The 27,988-nt window shown below is 41.1% G+C and overlaps 2 protein-coding genes across 7 annotated transcripts in view; both read right to left on the bottom strand.

Moving 5' to 3' along the window:
* MSANTD1 (Myb/SANT DNA binding domain containing 1) overlaps nucleotides 1-13,775 on the bottom strand; it is a 57,197-nt gene extending 43,422 nt beyond the window's left edge. Inside the window, exon 1 of one of the 5 annotated variants that reach the window (XM_085577629.1) lies at nucleotides 13,508-13,775. Coding sequence is in view for 1 of the 5 variants with exons in the window: in XM_085577625.1 (XP_085433751.1) it covers nucleotides 1,865-1,880 (16 nt within the window). In the remaining 4 variants the exon portion in view is untranslated. Of the gene's footprint in view, nucleotides 1-1,864; nucleotides 1,912-13,507 lie in introns of those variants that run through there. The other 4 variants (XM_085577631.1, XM_085577628.1, XM_085577625.1 and 1 more) reach the window with 4 other exon arrangements.
* Nucleotides 13,776-17,027: 3,252 nt separating this feature from the next.
* HTT (huntingtin) overlaps nucleotides 17,028-27,988 on the bottom strand; it is a 77,003-nt gene continuing 66,042 nt past the window's right edge. For both annotated transcript variants that reach the window (XM_021550734.4, XM_021550735.4), the window contains 10 exons: nucleotides 27,582-27,712; nucleotides 27,270-27,399; nucleotides 26,341-26,496; nucleotides 23,735-23,925; nucleotides 23,184-23,298; nucleotides 22,739-22,952; nucleotides 22,488-22,593; nucleotides 20,961-21,123; nucleotides 20,174-20,334; nucleotides 17,028-19,187 (listed from right to left, as the gene is read on the bottom strand). In XM_021550734.4, the coding sequence (XP_021406409.3) occupies nucleotides 18,974-19,187; nucleotides 20,174-20,334; nucleotides 20,961-21,123; nucleotides 22,488-22,593; nucleotides 22,739-22,952; nucleotides 23,184-23,298; nucleotides 23,735-23,925; nucleotides 26,341-26,496; nucleotides 27,270-27,399; nucleotides 27,582-27,712 (1,581 nt within the window). In that variant the 3' untranslated portion in view covers nucleotides 17,028-18,973. The remainder of the gene's footprint in view (nucleotides 19,188-20,173; nucleotides 20,335-20,960; nucleotides 21,124-22,487; nucleotides 22,594-22,738; nucleotides 22,953-23,183; nucleotides 23,299-23,734; nucleotides 23,926-26,340; nucleotides 26,497-27,269; nucleotides 27,400-27,581; nucleotides 27,713-27,988) is intronic.

Genomic DNA, 27,988 nt, shown 5'->3' with positions numbered 1-27,988 from the left:
TGCATGCAGGAGTCCTTTAGAACCTCCAGTCACAGCATGATAAAGTGTCACAGGATTAGTCATTCTGCCAAGACAAGGACTCGCCTTAACCTTCTAGCTTTGTCTTGGTAACATCAGAACTTTACCCCTCGGTTTTGAAAAAGAGAAGGAAAAAAATACCAAGGTAGAAGGATCCAGGCAATGATAGAATTCAGTATTTGGTTTCAGTGCAGGCCTCTTATCTCACAGAGCAGGATGCATGGGGTGTGTTAAACCCATTGAAGAGGGCTCAGCAAAAAGTGGGTTTCAGTTTAGGGCTGGTAACAGGTGGGCTCTGGGCATGTCTGCAGCAAATCTTCCCAAGCTGAGCAACATTTTCCCCACTTTGAGCAGTAAATGTGGGATTAGAAAAGGCACAGAACGGATTTACTTCCACGGAACAAGCACTTGACAGCTTCAGATGCTCTGTGCAACTCAAGACACATTTCTCCTCTGCTCCAGTGGGACCCCCTGCCCCAGCCCTGCTGCCCTGAGCCCAGTGCCCTGCTCTGCTGCCAGGGGTGCAGAGTTGGAGCCCACTGACACCACTGTGCTCTGAGAGCTCCCAGGCCCTGGGGACTGAGGGGTTAATCCAGCTCACAGGCATACATTAATCCATGCTGAGAGCATTCCACAGGAATACATCCTGAGCCAGCAGCCAGAAGGAACAGCCAACCTGACAAACTTTGTGTCCGGGCAACAGACAAATAGCCAGGCTTTGAGAGCAGCAGCAATTGGGCATTTTGTGAGGCACTCAGAAACCCAGGGCACAGAAAACAGCCATTGTATGGACAGCTGCGTGGGGGAAAAAAATCCCTGGAAAGCCATTTATGCAGTATTAGCTCTGAAAGTTGCACTCTGCTTTAGGCAGACTCATTTCGAGTTCTACCACCTGTTTAAAAGGCAAAATACTTCCTCATTCCTTTTAAAAGCTGTGGCTCTGTACCCCCTTCTCTCTGCACAGCATGTGGTAAAGACGCAGAGCACAGAACCTGTGGCTGTGAGCATCCCAGACACTGATCCCTATCAGGCTTTATAAACCAGGGCTGGAGCAGCCTCTCAGGAGTTTGCTGTAAAAGCAATTGGAACTGCAATTAACAACAGCACATCTTAGCATAGGGAAAGACTTCTAACTAGAAGCTAATTAGGAGGGCAAACACTGAAGCTTGTTAGCTGAGATGCTAATGAGAATTATACTTGAGTGGCAGCAGACTAGCTATTCAGAGTTAATTAGAAACCTCAGCTGATAGTATATTGCTCTTAAGAGCTTTCAAAACAAACAACTGGAAAAACTGTCCTGCAGCTAAGGATCCAGCATGCCATGTTGAGTAATTCATGGGCAGCCAGAAGATCACACTTAGGGATCAGGCTAATTTAACAGCAAGTGGAAATGGAAGAGAGGAGGTTTCTAGGAGGTGTGTGCTCCCGTGGATTTGCAAAGGATCTGTTCATCCGTGGGTGGCAGCCCAGCTCCTGCATCACACAGTGCTCTCCAGAGTGTGAGCAGGGGAGCTCCACATGCCCAAAGTATCCTCACCAACCTTGTGCAGAGGTGGGAAAAGGACCTGGACTGGCTCAGCAGCATCTGGCAGCTTTCCTGCCCCATCCCCAGCCTCTCCCACCCAGCGCTCATGCAGGAAGGCTGCTGCTGGAGCTGTACCAGGTGAAGCTGCAGCTGTGTGCAAGCTGCTCCCACCATGCCTTCGCCTTCCTGGGGCACGGGAGGGGTTCACTCTCTCCCTCTCTTTGTGCAGTGAGGGGGCAAAGAGTAAATCAGGGCACTTAGAGGGGAAAAACCTGCTAAATGTAACATGGCTGCAGCGGGGATGGTGAAGTGTGGCCTTACCTGGGCTGAGTTGCATGGCTGATTCCTACTGTGAGCAGAGCCAGGGAGGCTAAGCAAGGGGGCTGCGAGTTTAAATGTTTCCTCTGTGCCTGATTGGAAGCACAAGAGCCAGTCAGGGGCAGGGGAGAGGCTGCTAAACTCAAAGTAGGTTGCTTGTTTCAGGAAAAGGTTGGATACTGGAGAACCTTCACACTGCGCTCATGAAATCACATGAAAACATTCGGCCTCACGGAGGACAGAAATGCTCCAGAATAATTGGGGGATTTTCAGTTTTGCAGATGCCCTGTTTGCATTAAAACTTGCAGCAATTTAAGCAAAACCTGGTTTTAATTCTATTTATTGAAACCAATTGCAAGCCCATGTGGATACTCTTAAACAGATTCAGCTTTCCAAAAGAAAAAAACACTGCAAATGAGATTTCAATTAAAGCACAGAGGAGCATCCACAAGCAGTTTTACATCAGTGTAATGAAATAGATTTCAAAGTTTAGCTTTAGTTTAACTAACTATTTCAAAGTTTAACTTAAAACAAATGGGACTTTTAATGCAGATGTGACCTGGCAGTCTCTGGCTGTTGGTATATGGGAGGGTAGGGAACTTTGCATACTGAAACCTCCCTGTGAAAATCCTGGGAGTGAATAGCTGTAAATACACCCTTCACACAAACCTGTAATTATCTGCAGTAATCAGTGTGAAAGTATAAAAATTAAGAGTAGATAGTAACATTATCAACTATAATCCATACATCCATTTCTTTCATAAAGGAAAAAAAATCCTGATGCATAAGCAGTATCCTGAAGAGATAAATTTACTTCACTAGTGCTTTGGGAACCCTCATTTTCACTCAATGTATTTGAAGCAAGAGGCCTGGATTGTGGTTATTCAGGTTTAACAGGACTTGGAAATGCTGACTGAAGCTAGAGGCAGAATTCCCCCCACACCAGAGTGATGCAGCTCTGGGCTTGACCACGGCTGCAGCTCACTGGAGATCATCCCAGCCACAGCCAAAGGCAGGAGCAGTCCACTGGTGAGCAGGACATGATGAGGGGTTTCACAAACCATTTCAAAATCCATTTCAAACTCGCCAGTGGCTGGTGCCTGCCATCCCAGAGCTGTTAGTGCAAAGTGCAAGAAGCTACTTGGCAACTCAAACCAGGCTAAAAAAAAGCAGCAGAAAAGATTTAAGTGACTCATATTAATGCTTCAGAGAAGATTTACTAGTGGGTAACTAAGGGTAGGGACAGTGGCACCTGTAGCAGTGCTAACAAACTGCCTGGACACAATCCAGCCAGCACAGCACCACGATGTCAGGCAGCTGCTGTCCTCTCCACCCCTCATCACCTAGGGCTTCTGGCAGGTTTTCCCTGTGAGAAAGACTGTGAAAAGAGCCTTCCCAGAGCTGCAGCCCAGCTTGGAAGCAAACCAGGGCAAGGCTCTGGGTGTTTCTAGGGTTTATACTGCTGACAGCAAGCCCATACAGCTGTAGGAACAGGTGGGCAGAGCTTGGATTTGGCCATAGACTTGTTTGCATCTGTCTTCCCTTTGTGACCATCCAGAGGCTGGGACAGTGCTGTCAGACACAGCATCATCCACAGGGTATGTGTCTCCAAGGAGTATTTTTATTTTAATTACTGGACAGTAATTCCAGTGCCTGAGCTGACAGCATAAAGTATGTACCTGTAAACTGACCACTAAAAGGTCAGTTTATCTAAGACTGATCCTTTTCTCAGAATCAGAGCTAAAAACTGAGTTCTCTGGGTACTTTAATGTTACCTTACTCTAATGTTACCTTGCTAAGCAATCTCCTTGCTCCTCAGACTCCCCAAGAAATAATTTTCCCCCAGGGATTCAGGACGATGACACAACGTCCTTTAATATCCTAGCAAGCAAACTGTAACTTTCCCCATTTGTTATGTGTGCCTGTTGCCGTCTTCCCTCTGCAGGGATAAATGTTCAGCTCTATCCCTGAATCTCATCTATTTGCTGTCTCCTGACTGTGAATCCCTTTCAGTATTGCTAACTTCACACTGGCTTGCACACAGCATCCAACTCCACAAGAGCCCAATTTTCCTTTCAGGCTGATGATCTCCTGCTGCAGCAGCATCAGCTCCCCCTGCCAAGGAGCCCTCCCTGCCAGCCCTCCTCTCCTGGCCCACGCTGTACACCTGCAGCAAAGCTACACAATCTGTGTCAGGTTTTACCTCTTTTTCTCCCCCAGAACTGGGCTGCTGCTTGGCTTGCATTGCAGCTCCCTGGGGAGCAGTGTTTTAGCTCTGCAGGACATACTACCCCAGGCCTCTCTCTTGTAATGGTTTTAATTTTTCATCATGCTCGGAGCACTGCCTACTGTCTCTTAAGCTTTCATATGCACTGGGGAATTTCTTTTGCTTGGCAAATATTCATGGGTTTATCAAAGATTATGTCTGGGTTTTCTAATAAAGGGGTTTCTAGTAATGCCTCTGAATTGACTTTTTTCCCCCTAATTCGCAGTCTGATCTCTCACAACTGACATAAATGCCCCAAAATTGCAACACTGCACCTTTAATCTTAGATCACTCACTAGTCCTCTTTTTCTTCAGGGAAAAAAAGAGAGAGAAAAAAAAAGGTAGTATCAGGAGCAGAAGTCTCTTCTTTGTTGAAGTCTTTGGCCTCAGGTCAAGAAGGCTTTTCATGGGAAAGCCCTGCCTTCCCTGGAGAACTTGCACAAAACTCCATTCTCTGCTGCTGCCTTCACCTTGTGCCCTCCAAATGCAGGGGCTGTATCTGTTTTCCTGTGCTGCTTCCTTCCCTCCACATTTATTTTTTGCTAATCAAGTACAGCTATTGCACCACGCAGGAGTGACTAAAGGAACTTTCAGCCTAGAGAAACTAGTGAATTAATGATGCTGCTTTCACTATTCCGTGAATTATTAGTATCTGTTTTGTCTGGCTATGTATTGCTAAAACAATTTGGCCATAGTTTAATATAGGTAGGTTTCTACTTTCATGTGTGTTAAGCAGTTCTGTATTTTTGGCATGACCTGTAATCCCAGCATGCTGGAATTCCAAATCACCCTGTATGCCACTTATTCTGTCCTTACCACACAACACTCACACTGCCATTCTATTTTCACTCAGCTTCCTGCAAGTTTCTCCTCTCTCACACAGGCAGAGGAAGTCTCTGGACCCCCACACATCCATCTCTGCATCCCTGCCCTCTGTGCTGATGGCAGCAGTGCTGCTTTCCCTGAGCACATGGCACTGCTGTTCTCTTCACTGATCATTTCTGCTGCTTTGCACTACTCCCACCTGTACAGTCTGATTCTCCAAGCCACCACTTGTGTCTCAATGCATTTCTCTTCTCTAATTTTACTCATATTTTACTTCCTCTCCTTGATGCCTTTCTGTCTTGCCTTTGAACAAGCATAGGAGTACTATTCAAAGAACTTTCCATGTCTCTGAGCTACCTCACAAATTTTCTTTGCTTGCATACTCCCTTCCTTCCCAGAAGTGCCCCACAGGTCTTGCAGGCCGTGGGAGATGGACAGGAGAACCCACGTGTGATTTTCTGGGCAGAAGAAATTCACTGTGCCCATGCTCTATCAAACATCTGCATCAGTGCAATGCTGGGGCAGAACTAACACATCCTGCTCCTCACTGGCACTTCTCATCTGATTCTGCAAGGGCAGCTTGCAGGGATCACTGCACTCACATCTCCCCAGTTTGTACTTGTACAAACACCATCAGCAAGAATCACTGACATTAGTGAGCTAACACCAAGTTCAAATACTCTCCAGCATTTTTGCTCAAGTTTTTATTCCCCTTAATCACTGCTGAGTTCATCTTGAAGATTTGTGAACATCTTGCATAGCTTGGCCATTTAACTGCTACTTTTCCTGATTCTTGTTAATACTTGTCAATTTTCCTATCAAAACTCATTAAAGGATTTTTCCCTTCATTTTTCAAAAATAGGATTTTCCCTTAGCTTGGCAAGTCTATTCCTGTTCCCATCCTAATCCTGCTAGGGAATGTGCATTGCTCATTACCCTTAACAACGCATCTACTCTTTTTCTTGCTTTTCCTTTTTCTGCATGTCAGGCAGTTCTGCAGCTTTACTCTTGTAAGATGAATAAAGCTCAGTTTCTGCACCCATTTCTTTTCCTGAAAGTCCAGCTGAGGCAGAAAGCCTAGGAGCCTTCACTGTGACCTCCACTCACAAAGCAATTCTGGATTTCTGGTTGTATCCACAGATAGATACCACAGCTGCCCCAGCCAGCTCACATCTGCCACTGGGTGCAAGCACAGAAAGGTTCCTGCTCCAGAGCAACAACTCAGTTTTATTCCTGTGAGCATAGACCACATATCCACATGGAAGACAAGGTGGTCATCAGCAGCCAGCATGGATTCACAAAGGGTAAATCAACCTTGACCACCTGACTGCCTTCTACAAAGGAAAAACTGCCTGGGTGGCTGTGGGGAGAGCAATGGATTTTGTCTGCCTTGAATTCAGCAGGGCCTTCGACACCGTGCCTCACGACATCCTTGTGGGAAAACTCGGGAGCTGTGGGCTGGGTGGGTGGGCAGTGAGGTGGATTGAGAACTGGCTGAGTGGCAGATCCCAGAGGGGCATGATCAGTGGCACAGGGTCTAGCTGGAGACCTGTGGTGTCCCCCAGGGTGTTGGGTCCTGTGTTGTTTAACTTCTTTATCAATGACCTGGATGAAGGAACAGATGCCTCCTCTGCAAGTTCCCTGCCAACACAAATCTGTGAGGAGTGGTCAGCACCCCAGGGAGCTGTGCAGCCCTTCAGAAGGACCTCAACAGGCTGGAGAGATGGGCAGAGAGGACCCTTCTGAAATTCAGCAAGGGCAAATGCAGGGTCCTGCACCTGGGGAGGGACAAACCCATGGAGCAGCCCGGGCTGGGGGCTGACCTGAGCTCTGCAGAGAAGGACCTGGGGGTCCTGGTGGGCACAAGCTGTCCATGGCCAGCAGCGTGTCCTTGTGGCCAAGAAGGCCAGTGGAGTCCTGGGCTGTGTTAGGAGGAGCAGGGCCAGCAGGTCAAGGGAGGAGATCCTGCCCCTCTGCCCAGCCCTGCTGGGACACATCTGGAGTGCTGTGTCCAGCTCTGGGCTCCTCAGGACAAGACAGACATGGAACTCCTGGAGTGGGTCCCGTGGAGTGTGACAGATGATGAAGGCCCTGGAGTCTCTCTTGTAAGGAAAGGCTGAGGGAGCTGAGCCTGTTCAGCCTGGAACTGAGAGGGAACCTCATCAATGTCTGTCAGTATCTGCAGGGAGGCAGCCAAGAGGATGGGCCAGACTCTGCTCAGTGGTGCCAAGCAACAGGACAAGAGGCGAGGACCAGAAACTGCTGCACAGGAAAGTCCACATGAATATGAGGAAGAACTTAACTGGAACAGACTGCACAGAGAGGGCGTGGGGTCTCCCTCACTGGAGATATTCAAGAACCATCTGGACACAATCCTGGGCCATGTGCTCTGGGCTGACCCTGCTTCAGCAGGGTGGGACCAGATGCCCCACTGTGTCCCTTCCAACCTCACTCATACTGGGATTTGGTGAGTGTTGGAAGATTTCTGAGAGACAGGATATGATTTATATTTAGAGTAAGACCTGAGCTACCCCTCAGACTGGCCCCGGTAAGCGGCCTTGGTGGGGCCTAGGAGCCTTTGACACAGTGATAATTCAGTTGTGGTGCAGTTAGAAATTATGTTAAGGCAACTACAAAGTAATGAGCTTTCTGAGTGTGAATTAGGGTAGAGCTGCAGTGTGAAAAGCCTGACCACCTTAAGGCAAAGGTAAACAATGTTTGCTGGCCAATGATACTGTGTTCACAGCTTGTAAACTATGTTGGAGTGTATATAAACTGCCATCTTTCAGACAATAAACTGAGTACACAGCTTTAACCATATTGGCTCGATCTGCATTTGTCCTGTCCAGTTTTCCTGTCTAACAAGGTCCCTGGCATTGGGTGAGTCTCATCAACCATGTCCTGAAAGGACAGTTCTCCCTCTTTAGTACAAATTCCTGTTGCAGCACTCCCTGTCAGAGTATTGTCATAAAAACATCTACCTTTTGCTTGTAAGTTACCACATACTGCAAAAATCCCCATTGAAGTGTGTACAGGAGTATCCCCCAGAATGAAAGGCTCTGTATGCATTTAATAATGAGATGCCCATTTCATGTTTAGAACCAGATGAAAGGACAGATAAGAGCAACTGGAAACAGCTTGGATATTGCAGCTTCAGCCTGATAAGACTATGCTTTTACCCTACTATTCTAAATATGTCTTTTTTTCAAAACAAAAATATTTCATAAGGAATTTTATAATAATGGGGGAGCTTTCATGTCCCGTCTGAAAGGGCTCCTTGAAACAGATTTAAAAAAAAACATCAAGGAAGGTATTAGGACTGTACCTCACTCTTTCATCAGTATATATAGTTCAGAATGCACATCAGGTGCCACGGGGACTGCTGTTCAAGGTTAAAGCAAGGTCCTTATGAAAGGGGCAATTACTCTCTAGTGACAGATAAGGAGAAGAAAGTCAAAGCCAAACTGTGCGAGCGGGAAAGGCAGGAGTGCTCAAAGTTAACTGGAAAAGCTACAAAAGCCTTTACCTTGGGAAGAGGCCACTTCAGCACCTGGCTGTGAATTCAGGTTTTAATCTGTCACCAACAGTCCCCAAGAGGCTCTCCCTGAAAGGCAGCTGGCAGGAGCCCCAGCGTGGAGCAGACCTGCAGGGATGGGGCCCGTGGGGCTGCTGGGCACTGTGGGGCTGTGCCTGCGCCCTGCTGGGCTGCTGGGAGAAAAGCCTGGGTTCAGCATTCCTGGTAAGTGCTAAAAGCATAATAAAAGCATGTGTTTGAAAGGAAAATGAAAACTAAAGCTCATGTCCAGGAGCACCAAATTTGGTGGAGGAATGCAGGAATCCCTGTTCCACCCATGGGAAGGTCTGGAGCCACAAAGGCTCACCCTCAGTGGAAGAGAATGGAATTAGGGAATATTTAGACAAGACAGGCATATACAAGTCCACAGGATGATGTGGGATGCATCCATGGGGCTGAGGAATCTGGCTGGTGTCACACAGGCTGTGACCATCAGGAGAGCATCACTTCTGTCCCCCAGCAGGAGGATCTGGGAAATACGTGTCTGATAAGCCTTAATGTTGCAATGAACATCAAAACTGTGTAACTTAAAAGTAACATCTTTTCAAAGAAAAAACTTTCTGGAATGTGATCAAGAAACCAAATAAGGCAAGAATATTACCTGTGAAAATTCAAAACATCAGACTCTCACTAGAGAAAAATGCAGCATTATGAGGAAATGCAACTGTAACTAGAAAAAGGAGAAAAACTTTTAGTATTTTTGATTTTCAGGAGAAGAAAAGAAAGCATATTTGATTTCCTCAAGTGGATGAAAGGCACCTGTATAAAAAGAAGAAAGACAGTTCTGGCTGACTCTGGAATTGTAATTTACAGGGAAAATTGTAGTTCAAAGAAAAAATAAAGTATTTATTATTTTCATAATCAAATATAAAGGAACACTCAAGGTCTAAGTCTAAGAAAAAAGAACACAGCCAAGAAGCAGTTTCAAGTTCTGCAACCTTCTTTCAACTTATGTTGGAATGCATGAAATAGAAGCTTCTCTGAGTCCCTCAGAGAGAGAACGGAATGCAGGGATTGAACCTTTAGAGAAACTGAAATATATTAAACACCACAGACATGAAGTAAGAGTGTAACTTTTAGTTTTAAGTAAGTAGAAATATATCTTAAATGCCTCAAGAGACTGTATTAGCTAGTAAAAAGCCCTAAAGCCTGGTTTAAAGTTCAGTAGTGATACCTTTCACAAAATTAACTTAGCTCCAGACATAATGAAAACACAGTAGAACATTGTTTGCATTTCTAGATAGAACAGAGAATTATTTGTGTGAACAGCTAGAACTACATGGGTAAATTCTGTGTAAGAACTGACACTACTTTCACATATTAGAATTAAGCTTGGAGGGGTGTAGGAAGAATGTTTTAGAATCACGTTTTTAGCTGATTTATGCATAAAATCCCCCTATATTGGGGTGCAAAAAAAGGTGGCAGTGGCTTCTGCTGCTGCTTCTGCTTAGAACATTGGGACTCTACACCAAAAGCTTTTAGCACAGACTTTAATACCCTGAACTCTTTGCCTTTGAGGCTGATTTATTCATGCAATAAGCAACTTTACAACAATTGCTCCTATCTCTTTGAAGACTCAAGACTCACTCAACTCAACAAACTTACTATCACAGATTACTCCAAATGGGTTTCTTTTCCTTGCTGCTCTATAAACACCCATCGTGCAAGAGAAAGCTAAACACAAAAGCTGGGAGCAACCTAAAAAATTTTCTCACACCTTTAGTAACAGGAACCTTCAACATTTTCAGGCATAATATGGTGAAGTGGACAAAGCCATTGGAAGTGAAAAATGAGAAGATGCTGTTTCCTACCATTCCGTGGTCCCTGGGCTGTATCTTGCAATCACATTACATGAAGCCTCCCTTTCCCAGGAAGAACTATCCTAGCTATATCCTGCAATGTCCTTAAAAGTGTCATAAATGTTTCTCTGTCCTTGGGTGCACCACAGCTGTTTGGTCTCCAAGGAGACCTCTTCAAGGTCTGTGAATTGCCTGGATTGAGATATATTATATATGATATATCCAGGTGATGATATATCATATATTTGCACAGAGAAAAAGTAACGACCTGCAACAGGCAGCAATGAACCATCCAACTGCTTGTGGTTGGGAATTTTTTTTTTTTAAACAAACATGGATGCTTTTCTCTGTCTATAACTGGCCCTCAGCAGACAAAAGGTCCTTTACTCACAAAAAGCACACACCAGGCTGCTGCACAAATCCTATCCTTTCTTCCTGCATCACATCCTGGAGCTTTAGAGCACAAAAGCACAAGGGAAAAAACGTATGTCAGACAACCCTTATCACTACCCCTTTTTGGGCCCTGCTAAAATGTTAACTTGTAATTATTTTCTTTTGAATTAACACCCATCTCATGACAGGCTTTGAAAATCTCTTCAAAATATGCAATTTAGGGGTAAATTCTTGTTTATGCTACTCAGCTTCTAAAGTTATCCTGTCTACATGAGATTTTATAGCCAATAAAACATGACTGAGTACACATAAAATAATAAATTTGATCTGTCCTGATTTTCCTAATGTAATTAAGCTATACAGAATAATACAGTTTAATCATTGTTACTTTGAGACTGGCATTTATATTTAATCTAGAGTTAATGCAGTCAAACTACGAACAAAAGCAGCACAGACAAAGGAAAGCTAGACCTCACTAAGTTAATAATTAATAACCACCTTGACGATATTTAACCCATCAGCAAAAACACAAAAGAACTTTGGGCACTCTAAGTCTCACTGCAACAAACTGAGCACCTCACAATTTCACCAGTACATATAGGGCAGCAATCTTTTCAAGTGTAACACAACAACTCAATGTGACTTCTTACAGTACACCATCATCACCCCTGGATTCATCATTATTTTCAAAGGTAAAATGTGCAGTTTGGATTTTTATGGCTCTAAAAGCATATATTTGCTTAATCCTCTCCTCTGAGACAACTCAGCTTGAATCAGACCAGGTTTGCTGTGTCCTTCCCACGCAGGGATACTCTCAAACCCCACAGCAGGCCAGTGGGAGGGTTGGAAAATTGACCTGTCAGCATAATACAAGCCTCTGTTTACCATTGATAATGTGACTTGGTTATCTGGTCCCAGATAATGTTTTCTGAAGTAGCAGGTCCTTTCACTATTACTGCTAGTGCTGCCTGCAAGTTTCCCAGCTGCCAGATCACATTTCTCACCTTTTTTTTGGGTAATATTATCAGATCACACTGCAATGGAAATAAGTATTATCCACAAGCCACATTTAAGTAACTGCAGTACATAAATATGTTGCTTCAGTAAGCACAGATAGAACCATCCCCAAGACAACCCCAAAAGCAGTAAAGAAGCCAAAGTACAGACTGAAACATTTGTGAAAGCATTTGATTTTGGTACTGATGAAGGTAAACATCTGAACAATATTCTTAGATTGCTACATTAGGTGGCAAAAAAGTTACAGGTTTATTTGGTCCCCTTCTAAAGATTCGCTTCTTCAGAACTTCCAATTAATTAATAAACTCCAGGGATTTTGGATCACTCAGCCTTATCCTCTGTTACTTAGTCACATACCAGTCTATTGATGACATACAACTTCTATTTTAAAGCATTCAACAGGTGAAATATTTACTCTGGCAGCCAAGGCAGAGGAAAGAAGACAGGAAAAGGAAGGAATGAGCTTAAGCAACATTACCAAGAGATGGAAGGATCAGAAGCCTGGAAAGCACTTAAAAATACCTCCCAGATCTGCAGCATCCAGTGTTCATTTAAAACAGTGGTCGTTTGAAGCAGTTAAGAAGGTAAAGAAAAATTACTATGAACAAAGTGTAATTAAAAGTATCTGCCCAAACTTGCCTGAAATAAAAGTTAAACAATGAATTGTGCTATTATCATAGATGTTAAATCAAATCCCAAAGATATTTGAAATGTCAACATTAACAAGACACACCAAGAAAAGTTAAGTTAGCAAGCTTTACATTTGCCTTTCCATTGGACAAGACAGATGCTTCAATCCTAGAGCCATTTAACAGTAAGACAGGGATGAAAACACATTTAGTTCTTCCTCAGGGGAAGAAAGGGGTACAAAAGACTAAGATTCTAATTTGGAGATGTTATTTCAACACTGACTTGAAGTTTTATAGTGAATATAATTCAAGATGAGCGAGATTAGCAAAAACCTTGTATTTAAATGGTCTGACTTAATCTGGCTCATAGCTCTGTGGGCATCTGGTGCATGGTCAAACCCAGCCCCCAGGGATGCGTTTTGCTTGGAGCCCAAACACTGCAGCCTGGCTGGAAGAACTCCAAAATGTAAATAATGAGATAAAACAATAAGGGTGCACTTGATCAAAATCTAACCATGATGTTTGCAGCTTGAAGGATAAGAAAATAGCACCTGGGGTAAGGGACTGCTCTGCCATATTTGGATGTGTACACCATGGGAAAGATCAGAAACAAAATTAAGGTGGAATTATGGCTGCAATAGAAGAGTAGAAGGCTTGGCTCACTCTGAAGATAGCATTCTATATAAACTGTATGAACTTTTTAATGCTCCTACTTCCAACCTTTTAACAAACCTACAAGTTACAAATCTTTTCATCTCTTCAAACAGTTATGCAAAACTTATGGTATAATTATGTTTAATTCTACAGGCAATCAAAGCCTTTGTCTTGTAACTGGGGTGGAGTCCTGCCAATTCCCAAATGATAGCTGCATACTCTTCACAGCTGCACTAACTAAAAAGTAGGGGAAAAAAAGTACAATACCTATAACAGGACAGGAAAGGCAGTGGGGAAAGCAAAAAAAGTTATAGTAAATTTTAAAAGTTCTAGTCTACTAAGTGTAATGCTTCATCTCCCTGTGCCTGGTAATTCACCTTTAGGGGTAACATTTCCAGAAATTAAATGTTTTTTTCTTCTCTGAGTGACAAAAAGATGAAGACTTTATGACTCAAACAAGTCTCCAGCTTTGCAGACAAAGGCACTTACCACAGCACAGCTCTGTCCCTCAGCTCCACGGCTACGCTAAAAGGTGACACGGCGGCGGATCAGGCGCCACCGACGCCGACAAGGAACAACAAGATGTAAAAAAAGAAGTTACTTTGCTCAGGACAAAACCAGCACGTGCTTTCTACATTAAGCTACTACTTCAAACTTTATGCCAGAGTTTCCAGGGAACAGCCAAGTGCTGCAAAGTTAATCAAAACAAGATGTCTCTGAGCTGTTGAGTACTGCAAGAGATCCTCCAGTGTTCAGCAGCAGGACCACCCAGAAATTTCTTTTAAGATGCAAGCCCAACAGCTGGGAAACCAAGCTTCAGCAAGTTAAACCATTTCTTCTCCTGTGTAACATTATCCCTCCCCAGCACTGCTGTGGATAAATACACTCTCATTCACAAATACAGCTGTACACTTGAATTTTGCCTTTTCTGATCTCATCTAGAATCCCAGAGAAGTTTTGGCAAGCAAAACTGTTAGATACAATTAAAAGCTCAGCTGTGATAGTTCTTGATTAATTGCAAACAGCACTGTGATTCTGCAGCATAGCTACAATTGCAGATAGTTCCAAGTATTCTTGCATATCTTAATAATACTCAGTATTTTGATAGTTGCTGGAAAGAAGAGATACTGGGGAAAAACTCTAGTAAGAATGCATCAAGCTCTTACTTTTTTAAATAACCAGAGAAAAATCACTTACAGTAATAATTGCATTTTATTTTCTCTTTTAGTTTCAATGTGCAGTATTTTCAGCATTTTTTTTTAAACTTAAACATACATCTAAAATTATATGCTTTTCTTTTCCCTTGAGTACAATTGCTTTTCAGGTGGGGGCTCCAAGCTTTTGCTCATCATTGCCCTCAAACTGTACCCCACCACAGGGTGCATTATCTTATCCTTGTCAAGTTTATCCAACTTGATGGTGTGTATACACGGACTGATGGGAATGATAAGCTCACACAAAATGCACATGACTAAAGCAGCACATGCTTCACAAATGCTCTGCAGCATTTATACCCAGTTACCTGAATGCAGCTAAGAACTTTATTAAGATATACCATAGAAGCTCTCCTGGGTATGACTGTGGGATTCTCAAGATTTTTAAATGGATATTTAGGTAGCATGCACAAAAACTTCACCCAAAATCTCTCTATTAGGTTAAATTAACATCATTAATTTCCTCAAAATTTTGCTACTTGCTTACTCTAGTTTTTAGAGCAGCCTGTTTTCACTTTAAAATATTTAAACTACTTCAAAACTAGCACAGTATTTTGCCCTCTTGTAACTTTCAGCAATTGTGTCCTTATAACCAAAACTGTTCTAAAAGAGCAAAGCACCTACCATTGTCACTCAGTTGATTTCTACTTTTAGTAGAAAGTTTAGTTGGGATTGTACATGGAAAAAGTCTGATTTACACAATGAATGCACTCAATTAAGTTTCCCATCCCTTTCAACCATGGGGTAAGATCCTGAATGACTGAATTTAATTAAACTGCTTATTGCTATTGTTTATTGCTCATTATACCCTAAAATTTATTTTATTATGGAAGCATAAATGCTCAGCCCTGACAGCTCCACAACATTGTAAGACAAACCAGGTCTGCTGCTCTTGGAGAACTGTCTTTGCAGTGCTTTGACACAACCTCCTCATCTGCTGTACAGCCATTGAAAAAGGAGAACAGCAAGACAGAATGCTCTTAAGGCAAATCTACTAGGTGTCAACAAATTCCTTTTAACCCAAAAGGTCCCACTTGTGTCTTCATTTGACCTAAATCTGTTCACTCATTACTCAGTGCTTTTATAATGCTGCTGGTGGTTAAAATACAAGCAATGTCTTGGTGCTAAGAAGGCATTCCTACCAAAGCAAAAGTAACACACACAGTCATTTACTAGATGCTTTAGGCAAGAAATGACATCTGAGTATACATTTTAGAGAAGATTTAAATAAACTCACATTCAATTGCAACTGGAAAATAACATAAATAGTAAAGAAAACACTTTGAATCCCACAGATAAGAACTGGTTTACAGCAAGTTGTTGTTTGCAACTCCTCACTCTTGCTCTCAGTGCAAGGGAGGGGGCAGGCTGAAATGAAACACAAAACAAACTTTATTCAGTGGGCCAGTGGGTAGCTGGTCCAAAAGCTATTTGTAACAAGCTGGCTGGCATACATTGTTCTTAGGGGAGGGCCACGTTATAGATTTAGTAATGCAGTTTCTTTGACAAGTGAATTGTAATTGAAGTTTTAAACATTAATCTGTCTCAAGTATGCTCCCAATCATGCCATACCTCTCATCTTGTAAGGCTGTAAAGCCACTTTTACTGCAAAGCACATTAAAGATGCTGGCTGCTTTGTCTAGCCAGGACAATACATGTATGTCTTAAGACCAAACACATTTCTACCCTGATCTCAATGAAAAAATGAACAGCCTGATTTTCAGAATTAGCTTTCTGTTTACAGCAAGTTAAAAACACTCTGCGAAATAAAATCTTGCATAGAGTCAGTCTTAAAGGACAAGCAGTATTTTTATTTCCTTAAAATCCAACATCAGAATCCCTTAATGACCACTGTTCTGCTGTAACCACCCCTATGGCACACCTCGTAGCTCGTGTCACTAAAAGCAGACAGGAGTGATTTTGAGTATGATTTCATTCCCAAAGAAATGAGTGTGTGGAAAGAATGTCTAGGAAGAAGACAGGAAAGTGTGCTGCAGTGAAAAGTCTGAACTGAAGCACTACTGCAGTGTGCTCTCACACTAGGAAGACCCTTAAGCTACAACTCCTTCAGGTCACAGAGAATTTCCTAAGAGGAGCTGTCCTTTAGACACTTGGGACACATTACAGGAGGTATATACACTACAACAAATCTCCAAGAAATGTAAAAACAGATGAAGTTATTACCAGTGAATCTGTGTGAAGTTAGAACTGAGTGCATCAGCTCTAGAGCTTGTCTTTAAACAGGTAATGCAAATATTTGCTCTAAGGCTGGCAACAGGCATTTGAGGAATGGGAGTCTGTCACATTTAATGTTTTTCACCCAGCTGTGCTGACTGCTTAATTCAGTGTACGTCTTCACTGGCTTGAAAGATTCTATAGCAAGTCCCAAACAGGTTTGGAAAGTTTCATAAAGGGTCTAGCTCCCGTGATCCCATGTGAAGTAATCAGCTGGCCTGTGTTAATCATGAGGAGCTTAAAATTATGAAGAATTCAACAGTTTCATAACACAACATATACTGTTATATGGTGAGAATTTGACTAATCTGATGCTTTAAAAATATATTAAAATCTATTTTAAATTCTGGAAAATAGCTTACAAAAATATCTTCACTTAAACTATATATCATACAAAAACTGACTGGTGTGTGGGTTTACAGTACAAAATGATTATTGGTGATTACAAAAGGGAAGAGTGATCTGTACTACCCCTTAATGCAAACACAAGGCATTATATCTCACTGCCTGGAATTAGACTTTTATCAGAATTAAGATAATTTCCAATATAACTCAAAAACTTTCAAACAGTATCTATTTTATTAAACCTTTTTCTGAAATCCTGTTCAGTTTCTTTTAAAAATCACCACAGTGCTGTGGCCCAAGGAAGAAGAGTAACCCAACTAAAGAAAGAAATAATTGCTCTAGATAATAAGACCTGTAGAGAGCTAAATACAGCAACATCTACAGTTGTTTCTACTGCCCATACTATCAATTTCCTCTACCAGTTTCTAAAAGGAAGCAACACCAGTGGACAATTCCTTTATAATCAATTTACGGGCAGAAGCAACAATTTTTGGTCTAGATTGGAATTAGTTTAAATACATGGGTTTAATAAATACAAATATACACATCTGTATACATTAAATGTTGTCACATGTGTATAATTTCAACATATACATTATATACAGAAATACATACAGTACATGCTCCTCCTGACAACACTATTTCATTTTTCCAAGTGTCACCAAAAGGTGTGATAAGAAAATGAAGAGAGGTTGAATGTATGATCTGACTGAGAACCAAGGTATCATTTCTCTATAATGAAAGACTTAAATACAACTAAAGACAAATGCTGTGCTAGATTTCCTCATGTGAAGCTTAGGAATTGATGGCATTCCCTGGGTGGTGAGTAAAAGCTAAATCTGGCCCTGTGTAGTGTCCTGAAATTCACGGATATTTGTGTTTGTGTCTAAAGCATTATGGATACAACAGGTAATAAAAGAGGTTGTGTAATCTAACACTTTAGCCAGTCCCAAAGTAGACCACAGCAGCCTTCTGATTCTTTACTGCTACCACATATTTGTTTATATGAGAGTGGTCCAGATGACTCCATGGTCTCAGTTAGGAAAGGTCAAATGGTTGTTGACTATTGGGGAGCTTGCACCATTTTGTCTCTTAAAATGCTGTGCAGCAAATACAAGCAGTTTCTTAAGTATTTAAAGTTTGATCCAGAGTGACTAGTCCTCTTTTTTACCATTATATCTCAAAGGAATTAAAAAGAAGCTACAGTAAAGTTGATCACAAGAATGCCTCCTTAGTACAGTTTCTCAAGACAAATTAATCAACAATTTCCAGTTTTAAAGCACTTTAAGAAAAAGTGAGATGCAAAACAAGATGTAATCTGTACATTAAGATGGATTTCCAAAAGGAACATGAATTCAAGAACGAGATAAAAAAATGAGGACAATACAGATGTCAAGACATTCAGTAGCATGGCTTTTGTTCATCTCCAATTACAGCACAGCTCATGCACCACACATCTTACAATTTTACATACTGTACATAATATAGAAATATTTAAGTTAAAATTTCTTTCACTGATATACTGTACTCAAATTTGAAATCCTGAGAAGAAAAAAGAAGAACGCGTGGTTACGTATGTGCACTATATCTCTGGTATCACCAACACATACACCACTGGATATCAGAAAATCCAGAGAAATTACATGCTGGAAGTGTAAATCATAAAAGCCTTTTTCTCTTTTCCTTGTTTGGGAGAGACATTAGGAAACAAATTCTATTCTGTACTACACAACAGTATATACAGGTACATAAAACGATGAAGTTGGCTAATGACTGCAGTTGCAATAACAGTCTGTCAGTGTCTCACTGGCTGCACCACAGTGGCTTCAGCTGCATATTGGGAAGAGGAATACCAGATACCCTGCATGTGGTACTAGCTCATATTTTACAGCTTGGATGTGTGGCTCATGTTAGTCCCCAACATCACTTGACAAACACTGACATACTTCATTCCACTTAGAGGTGCTGGGTGTCAAAAACAACTACACTTGACTTCTCAGGTGATTTCCAGTGCTGCAGAGCACTTGTCCATGCATGCTGGAAGGAAAACTGTCACATCCGTATTTATCACAAATGCAACCCCAGGTATTTTCTTGATCTTGCATTCCTTCTAATTTATATTCCAACACTAGTCATGCAGTTCCACTACACATCAGGATGTTCAACATGCTGTGACCTTGTGGACATTTTGCAAACAAGTCAGCAGGCGATGGTATGGGGTTCCTGGAGATGCCACCACCTCAAACACTGACTGGAAGGCTCTCCGATCCAATTCTTCATCGATCTGGTGTCGGTAGAAGTCTATGGCCACCAAACAGAAGATATTAACATCCACTTGCTCTGATTTTCCCATTCTGCTGATAATATGTGGAAGACTGAAATACAAGTTAAGGTCATAAAATGACAGACCTCTTTTGGTTTAGCAGTTTAAACACTGTTCTCCATTAAACAGTTTATTCTTAAGTTTGCCAACAACGTTCCAAGTGCAAAATGCTGTCATCTGGCAATTAACTGCTACTACATAAATCCTATTTCTTCCTTAACATCACACAACTTCTTATCCTCAGAAATTAACTTCAAGCTAGCAGTACTTTTCTCTATCCATTGGAGCAAACAATGCAATCAGCAACTGCTGAGAGCCAAAGAGCACTGCTGTGGTTGAGAATCATTAGGACATCTCAAACATGACAAATTGCCATTTCTATGCACACAAAATGCGCTAGTTATTTTTCCTGTTTCAGGGGTTTGTTTATTTGTTTTTAAATGAACCCAGCACTAATACCACATATATATATATATATATACACATATAGATAGATAGATAGATAGATAGATAGATAGATAGATAGATAGATAAATTGGAACAAGTTTTTATTTGGCCAATGCCATTCCATTGCCAAAGCTCACTATTACTGCAGTGCACAGCCAGGGTGATAACTGCAAAATAGTTTGGATGTAGAGGATAATTCTCTTGATTTCTGAATTTGTTGGCTTCTTTAATTTTCTTCAATATATTTTATCTTGCAGAAGGAATACAGAGCAAAGCTTTTAAAGGTCACAGCAATACTATCTTGGTGAAGCTTTTAAAAAGTCCTTCAAAGTAAGGACTTTCCCAATCATCTGGCATAGCCAAAAGAAACTAATCTTAAAGCAGTAGTTGTAGATAACTTTGTTCTCATAATCTGTTTAGATATTCTCTTTTTTCTCTACAAACCTGAGGTACCAACAGCACAAAGCAATATACACCATTACTCTCTGCAGTAAAACTGCCTTTTTTGTGTCTTACACTTGTACTCTTAACCTTCAAGGCTTTACACTATAATTACCCAGAAATGGCACACGTTCAATCTTTTTAGGATACATTGCTGAAATCCATTGACTGGTGGAAGCACTGACAAAAAAACAGGAAAGACTCCACATTGCCATTGCCACAGGTGTTCTTTGTGTGAAATTGGAGAGAGAGAGCATCACCCAGTCACGGACCATTGAGGATTGTCCATTGCTATGCAGTGTCTGGAACACCTGCAAAATATTGTACACAGGAATAAAGACAGGGTGGATGAATATGGGAAAAAGTTCAGTTTCTCTTGTAAAGGTTCTCTCTGGCTACAAAGTCTTAGGGTCACAAATTGGATTCCTGGGGACAACTCTGAGTCTAATGAATTAGTGAACTGGACTCATGACAAATGTGCCAAACTGAAGTAATCACACAGAAATACACAACTTGTGTAGTGTTTTTGTTTTTTATAGATCACACATGGTGTGCACATGCACTCCCCAGTGAGGGACAAGCTCAGTAGGTGCTGAAGAGCCAAAAGCCCAGAAGCCCAGTTGAAGCCACAGGGGCTTGCCTTTTAAGTTCACAAGGTGATGGCTCACTCAGATCTAGAATGTGAGCACCAGGATCACAACCATTAATTTCCTCATTATCAGTTACTGACCTGTCCTGCTGTGAGCTTTGGCCTCTAGGTGACATGGCAATTCTAGCCCTTGATGCTGCTTGGAAGCCAAAGCTCACAGTAGGACAGCTCCATCATGGCAGGTTTTCTAGATCTAATTAACAAAAGTTCTATATGGCTCTTCAGCTAAACTGTCAATTATTTAGAAATTTTCTTAAACATTTTAAAAAATAAGTGTCTCAATACTACCTTATAAACTACTGTTGCCATGAATTGTGGGTATGGCTGCTGATTGGACAGAAATTCCCCAATGACTTTGTTCATTACATCTTGTGGGGGGAAGAAATCATCAAGGAACTGTGGAAGAATCCGAGCCACTACTCGAGCTTCAAAAGGAAATCCCTTCCTGATCCTGAAAATAATAAAAAATTTAATATATTATGACTGAATGTCAACACACACCTTGTTCTTTTCCAATTTAATTGGCAATGGAAAGAACATTTTACTTTCATCTCTGAGTAGGCAAGTTCTCAGCACTGATGAATTTGAATCTTCATGTAATCTTAATAACAGATTACCCAAAGAGGTCTATCAAAGCTGTCAGAAGCTGTTACAGGTGTGCCCTTACCCCACACTCTCCCCTTTTCTTTTTTGAATAATCACATTTTTTGAAGGTCTGGAATTGCATCAGAGGTGAGAGTTACCAACAGGAATGCTGAAAAAACTAAACAGGAACAAAAAAGGACAAGGAGATCACTCCTCCTAGTTATCAGAAAAAAGACCATTTATAAGCAGAACACTAGTTTTCATTCATAACATCTTGGCATTTTTTATTCAAGCTCAGAACGAACATATCAAATGAGAAAATTAAACACCATTGCTGTGTAAAGTGGGGAAAAGATACTCCAACCTACAGACAATTTTGTTTAAATAACACTAATTGGAAAGTCTTTCTAATAAAGGCAGCATCTGTTGATGTATCATAATCAAGTTACCATCATGTGATACTTCCCTGCAAAAGTTATTTTTTGCTTGTAGTAGTCACATATGTTTTGCTAGCTCTTCAGAGTGATATATTCAAAAACACTCAAGCATTGCTCTAGTTCTGTTCTCACCAAGTACAGAAGAGAAACCCTCCTCCAGTTTTATGGAAAAACCACTGAACACTTTAAAAAATGTAAACCATTACCCACAAACTACTACACAACATCTAACATGCTATACTCACTTAAGACAGCTTGAGATTGTCAGATCAAAACAGAGGTTTTGAAATGTTCCCATTAATGAGTTCCATGTGATTACAGAAGTTTTACTGTATCCTTTCGCTGCAATTACTTAACAGCCTCAGAAAAAGCAACTCTTGTGAAAAGGGAAGGGGGAAAAAGTTTTAAACTCTTAGGGTGGTTAGAAAGATTATTTCCCGTAAACTGGATTTATATCCTTGATTATGTAGAAGACATCCTGAAAAGCACTTAAGAGTCTGACCTGAAGGGAGCTGGAAATACATTTATGAAGTTTTATGGTTTGTGCAAGATACAGTATCAGTTTGGACATGTCTGGTTTTCATTTACATTCCTGCACATTTGTGCTGCCTTCAGCAATTCCATCAGTGTTACTGTGTATACTAGGATTGTAACTTTTAAGCAATAGTAAGTAGAGAAACAAGTAAGAAGCATGTCGGAAACTGTAAGAACTGTCAAATAGAGAAGTGAGCACACAGTGACAAACACAATCCTCTCCCTCCCAGAGCACCATTTACACACTTTGTCTTCTTACCTATCAAAAAGGACAGATACTCGTTCCATAGCAACAATCACAGATTCACTGTCAGGAGCACCAGGATTTGCATCTGGAATACGGCTGGGGCTGATTTTTTCCTTTCCTAAACCAAAATAATTTGTTACAAGTTCAACCGTGGATGTTTAAATACACTACTTTTACTCTTGGTAACAAAAATAAATTAAGAAAATTAGCACTGTTAGCAAGCCAGTCTCCCAGCACATCAGGAAGTATAACAAAGTGAATACCTGTGTACATGCAAGTCAGCATTAATCCCAGGGCTGCCATTGCTCTGTGGGGGCTCTGCACATTCACCCTGTCAACACTCAGTTTAACCAGGGACTCACTGTCCAGCCTGGAAAGCTGCTCTGAAAGAAGGAGTCGTTCCAATCCTCTCAGGACACAATGATAAATAATGGATGGTGTTGATTCATCACTTCCAGACACCATGACTCCACACATCTGAAATAAAGCAAAAAACACCAACTACTTGGTTTTGAGGTGTATTTTGGTCATCTTCTAGCACCACACCACAACAGCATGGAACAGCATCAGGTATTAACAAAAACTGATAAAACTAAACCCAAAAGCATACCTACGCCTCAGTATTCAAGTTAAGTGTTAAAGACACCTAATGTGGTCTCAAGTTACACAACCACCACTCACTGGAGGCATCACAACATCACAACATACCTGTATAATTCCTGCAGAGAATTCAGGCCCTACATCAAGTGGGTAATTCTCGATCAAATAGAAGGCAGCTGCACACATTACCAAAATGTGCTCTTGGTTATGGATATTCACACAACTGCAAATGAGCAAAAAACACTAGTGGTCACACCAAAATTGTTTAGGTCACAAACAAAGACACTATAAACAATTTCTAGAAATTAGAAGTATTTTTGAACATGAAACGTAAGCCCTTTTTAAAATCACAGGAAGTACTGCTGAGTTGCAATAGGAGAACACTGATTATCATGAAAATGACAGAAAAATAAGGTTTAAGTAACACAGTTTACCAAAGTCACAAAAGCCTGTGCTATCAAAGTTTTCTCATCCTCAGATACCATTTCACTCTGTAAATTAAACCTAAAATTGGATGATATTTTCAATGAAAATGCCAAAACCTGCTTGATACAACAGCCTGCTCTAAAATGTATTGGCAACTGCCAACAACAGAGAGCCCTTTTGTTCAGACATAAACATGCAACAGTTTGGAGCCAGGGGGAAGGGAGAAGCCTTACTGTGCTACTCCTTTCAAATTGGAGAGCAGATACTCGCTGATAATTGGAATGAGTTGCTTTGCTGTCTCGTCCAGCAAGTCGCACTCAAGGATATAAAGAATTCCATGCAGAGCTCCAATCCGACTTGGCATGTGGGTGCTTCTTAGGGTTGATTCCAGCAGTCGGCTCACTGGTTCAGCCACAGCTTTATCCTAATGCACCCAACAAGAGTACTCATTAGAAATCAACACTGGTTTAAATACTGGCAAGTCCTGTCATTCAGAAACACTTGGAACAAATTAAAGAGCAGAAAATAGGGAACAAACCAGAGCCTGGCTTAAACTACTTTGAATAAATGTCACAAGACTAATACAATCAGACAAGAGATGAGTTGCAGATTAACTAGGAAATTGATGCTACTTTGTTTTATTTGTACAAAGTTATGTCACAATTTGAAATTTAAAAAACCCAAACAAGATAAGGATTAGTTCAGTAAATAGTACATGCTATTAAGAATATAGGACTTGAATAATTGAAATTTTGTGGCCTTCCAACTAAGCACAAAGGATGCTTCCATCTGAAACAGACTGGCACCAGACAAGTATACTCTGCCACCTACTATCTATCTACTCAACTCATAGCACATCGTTCCATTCATTTATTATTCTCTGAGACTGCTGGTACTCAGACCTACACATCTCCCTCCACCAATCCTATGATCTGGATGAGGGAATCCAGTGTACTCTCAGCTGGTCAGGAATGTTGATCTGCTGGAGGTGAGGGACTCTGCAAAGGGATCTGGACAGGCTGGATCAATGGGCCAAGGCCAAGGGTCTGAGGTGCAGCAAGGCCAGGTGCCAGGTCCTGCCCCTGGGTCACAACAACCCCTGCAGTGCCACAGGCTGGGGCAGAGTGGCTGGGAAGGGCCCCGTGGAAAAGGACCTGGGGGTGCTGGTTGAGAGTGGCTGAACATGAGCCAGGTGTGCCCAGGGGGCCAAGAAGGCCAATGGCCCCTGGCCTGGATCAGCAGTGGTGTGGCCAGTAGGACCAGGACAGTGACTGTCACCCTGTACTTCACAGAATCATTAAGGTTGGAAAAGACCTCCAAGATCATAGAGTCCAGTCTTTGACCAAGCACCACCAACTAAACCACAGCACTGAGTGCCATGTTCAGCCATTTCTTGAACACCTCCAGGGATGGTGAGTCCACCACCTCCCTAGGCAGCCCATTCCAATGTTTAACCACCCTTTCAGTGAAGAAATTCTTCCTAATAGCCAACCCAAACCTCCTCTGGCACAACCCAAACCATTTCCTCTTGTCCTGTCACCTGAGAGAAGAGACTGACCCTTACTTTGCTATAATCTTTCAAGAACTTGTGGAGTCATAAGGTCCCCCCTGAGTCTCCTTAGGTTCCATCCTTAGGGAGATGGTTTAGTTAGGTGAATGGTTGGACTCAATCATCTCAAGGGTCTTTTCCAACCTAAATGATTCCACAACTTGACGTTCAGTATTCACAGCTCAAGCTGGTATCAGATACTTCACTCCCTGTTATCAAATACCACAACTTACTGGAATATACAAAATCTACTTTGAATTTTAGTTTTGGAAAGTCTCCTCCTTACTATCTAAGTAATTAGTAGAAATTACTTACTTTACCTTGTCCCTTTACTCATGAAGTATCTAAGATACAGGCCAGTTTCACACAGTGTCTGCTCTCTAGTTGCTCTTTTTAAGCAGATTTTCCATATAACTGAGCACAGAAAAACAAGCAACTCTTGAAACCAGATTCTTGTTTTTTAAGCTGTTATATTCAGCTGTTTGCTTGTGAGAAGGTGTTATTAGCTCACTGAGTGGGAAACGACAGCCTAGTCAGAATAAGCTGATCTAAAACTCTTTCTGTATGTTTGCCATCATGTTCCCAGCCTTCCCTTGCAGAGCTGCTGCTGCAATAGCTACTGAAAGCCCCATCCTAAAAGCCTTTCAGAATTTCTTTTACCACTATTACTCATATAGCTTTATATTAGTCTCAGAGTTTCTAGAAATACTAACTCCTTCCAAAATGATTTGTAATATTTTTTCCTAAATAACTCCACTCTGAAATGTTCACTGGAAAGTACTTCTGGTCTACACATTTCAAGACAGAATGGTGCAGTGGAGGGAAGAGTGAGGGAAAGAAAAGGGATACCTGACTATCTGGGGCTATATATTCATCACATGCACTGTCCCAGCCTCCCATGAGATTACAGCCATTCACCAGCAATACAAATCTAGCAAAAACTGTACTGCAAGTCCTCATTTCTGGCCTGAAATGTAACAAATGAGGAGTCCAGGGCAAAGGCAACACTGAATTCAATAAAACAAACCAAAAAGCCAATTAAATCATGCTCAAACCTCAAAAAAACATCAAATCAAACAACCTTTCTGTTTGAATACAGGGCAAACAAAATAATGTTTGCAAACTCTGAAAGCCCAGAATACATACCTATTACTTCTTACAACCATGCAGATCAACTAAAGGATATTCTTAGATACAAGCACCCTTACCAAGTACACCAGGTTTTGCAGTAGAAGCTGAGTTAATCTAAACACTCATGAATTTGCAATAAACTTTCTGAGAATTTCTTACCATTCCAAGAACAGCAGCAGCTTTACAAGTGGCTGGTATCAAATACTGTACAAGAATCTCATCTTCTGATGGATGCACCTTTCGTAACTCTGTCAGTGTTGTGTACATCATCTCAAACTGATTCCTTTCTGTAAATAGGTCTGACACTGCCAGAAGCTGTACAGAAATTAAAATTGAATATAAAAAAATTCTCATTAGCAGACAGCCAAAAATTGACTCTCTCTTCTGTTAAAATTGTAAGCAAAAGATTCTTCAATTGATTTATTAGATGTGTAGGCATTTACTCAAGGGTCTGAAATAACTATTACTATTTTTGTCCAGAATTAATTCCACCATTCATCTCCAATAATAATGACCTCCAAGAAGTCCTTTTTACCAAAAAGTTTACAAAATCAAAGACACTATAGTAAGTAACTCTGGGACATGAACAAACATTACTATTGAAAATGTACTAAACCATCCCAAAACACACAACACATACTTTTCTTGCAAGGATAGTATCATTTTAAGTCATAAGAGTGATAGTGAATAATGGCTGTCAAGACACATTCCACACTAGTGTTCTTTAGTTTTGCTTCTACACTTAATAATCAACAACATACACTGTTGTTCCATCTTCATTTTCTTAGAAAGGGGTAGGATAAGCAAATCTTGCTTTAGCAAGCAGTCAAGTGAAATATAAACTGCCATTAAGTAGCAATGAAGTATTTGTAATGTAGCAGCAGAATACTCAATCTAGATGCTTATATAGCTTAAATCAGTGTAATGCTGTAGTTGCTCAAGTTATGTTTCTGTACTGCCCACAGAATAGCACTGCCAAGAAAATTCTGTGTGTCCCATCTATTAAAAGATGCTTTATAAATGCTACTTAGTTCTGAACAATTGTAACATATACTCAGTTATGACTCTGAAAAACAATTCAGACTTACTGATCGCACCACTTCACTGATCAAAATCACTGGTGTTCTCTTGCTGGGGTTGGACGGCAATATCCACTGACTGTAGAGTTCAAGCAAGAACTGAGAACAAGAATGGATATCTACACCAGCCCGGTGTTTTCTGCAAGGAACAAAAAACAAGTGTTAAAATAGCTATTCTTAAGCCCTGCTAAAATGCTTGATTTGAAATAATACAGTTAATGACCAACATCCAATTTATAAATCCAACTTATTCAACTCAACATGAAGAAATAAAACCATCTCTATGACTCAAAAGAGAGAAGAAACAAAAAAATAAGATACCTGGTGTTGATAGGAGAAGTTGGTGGTGAGGATGGAGCAGGTACATCATTCTCGTCTTCTTCATCCTCACCCCACTCTTCTTCTCTCAGTGGAGTGATACTATTTCCTAACCATATGGAGTGTATAGAGACCTTGCAACACACAAAAGAGAAAAACAAATAGCAAAGAAGTGCATTTAACACCCCAATAGTCAGACTACAAGAATCTTAGAAGCAAAACATATTTTCACTTAAATAACAGGCAACACACAGCTTTCTAGCAGAGGAGACACCCAGTTATGACCTACCCCACATTACTCATCAGAGCTTTTAGTTTCTATTTGATGTCAGGCAATGCTTCTTAACTAATTTTTCGGAACTGGAAGAAATGTAATAAAAATCAAGTTTAAAGTTGAGCTTTTAACAAAC

Source organism: Lonchura striata, chromosome 4, assembly GCF_050655825.1.
Source record: "Lonchura striata isolate lonStrDom1 chromosome 4, ASM5065582v1, whole genome shotgun sequence".
NCBI lineage: Eukaryota > Metazoa > Chordata > Aves > Passeriformes > Estrildidae > Lonchura > Lonchura striata.
This window is presented reverse-complemented; position numbering and strand designations above follow the sequence as displayed.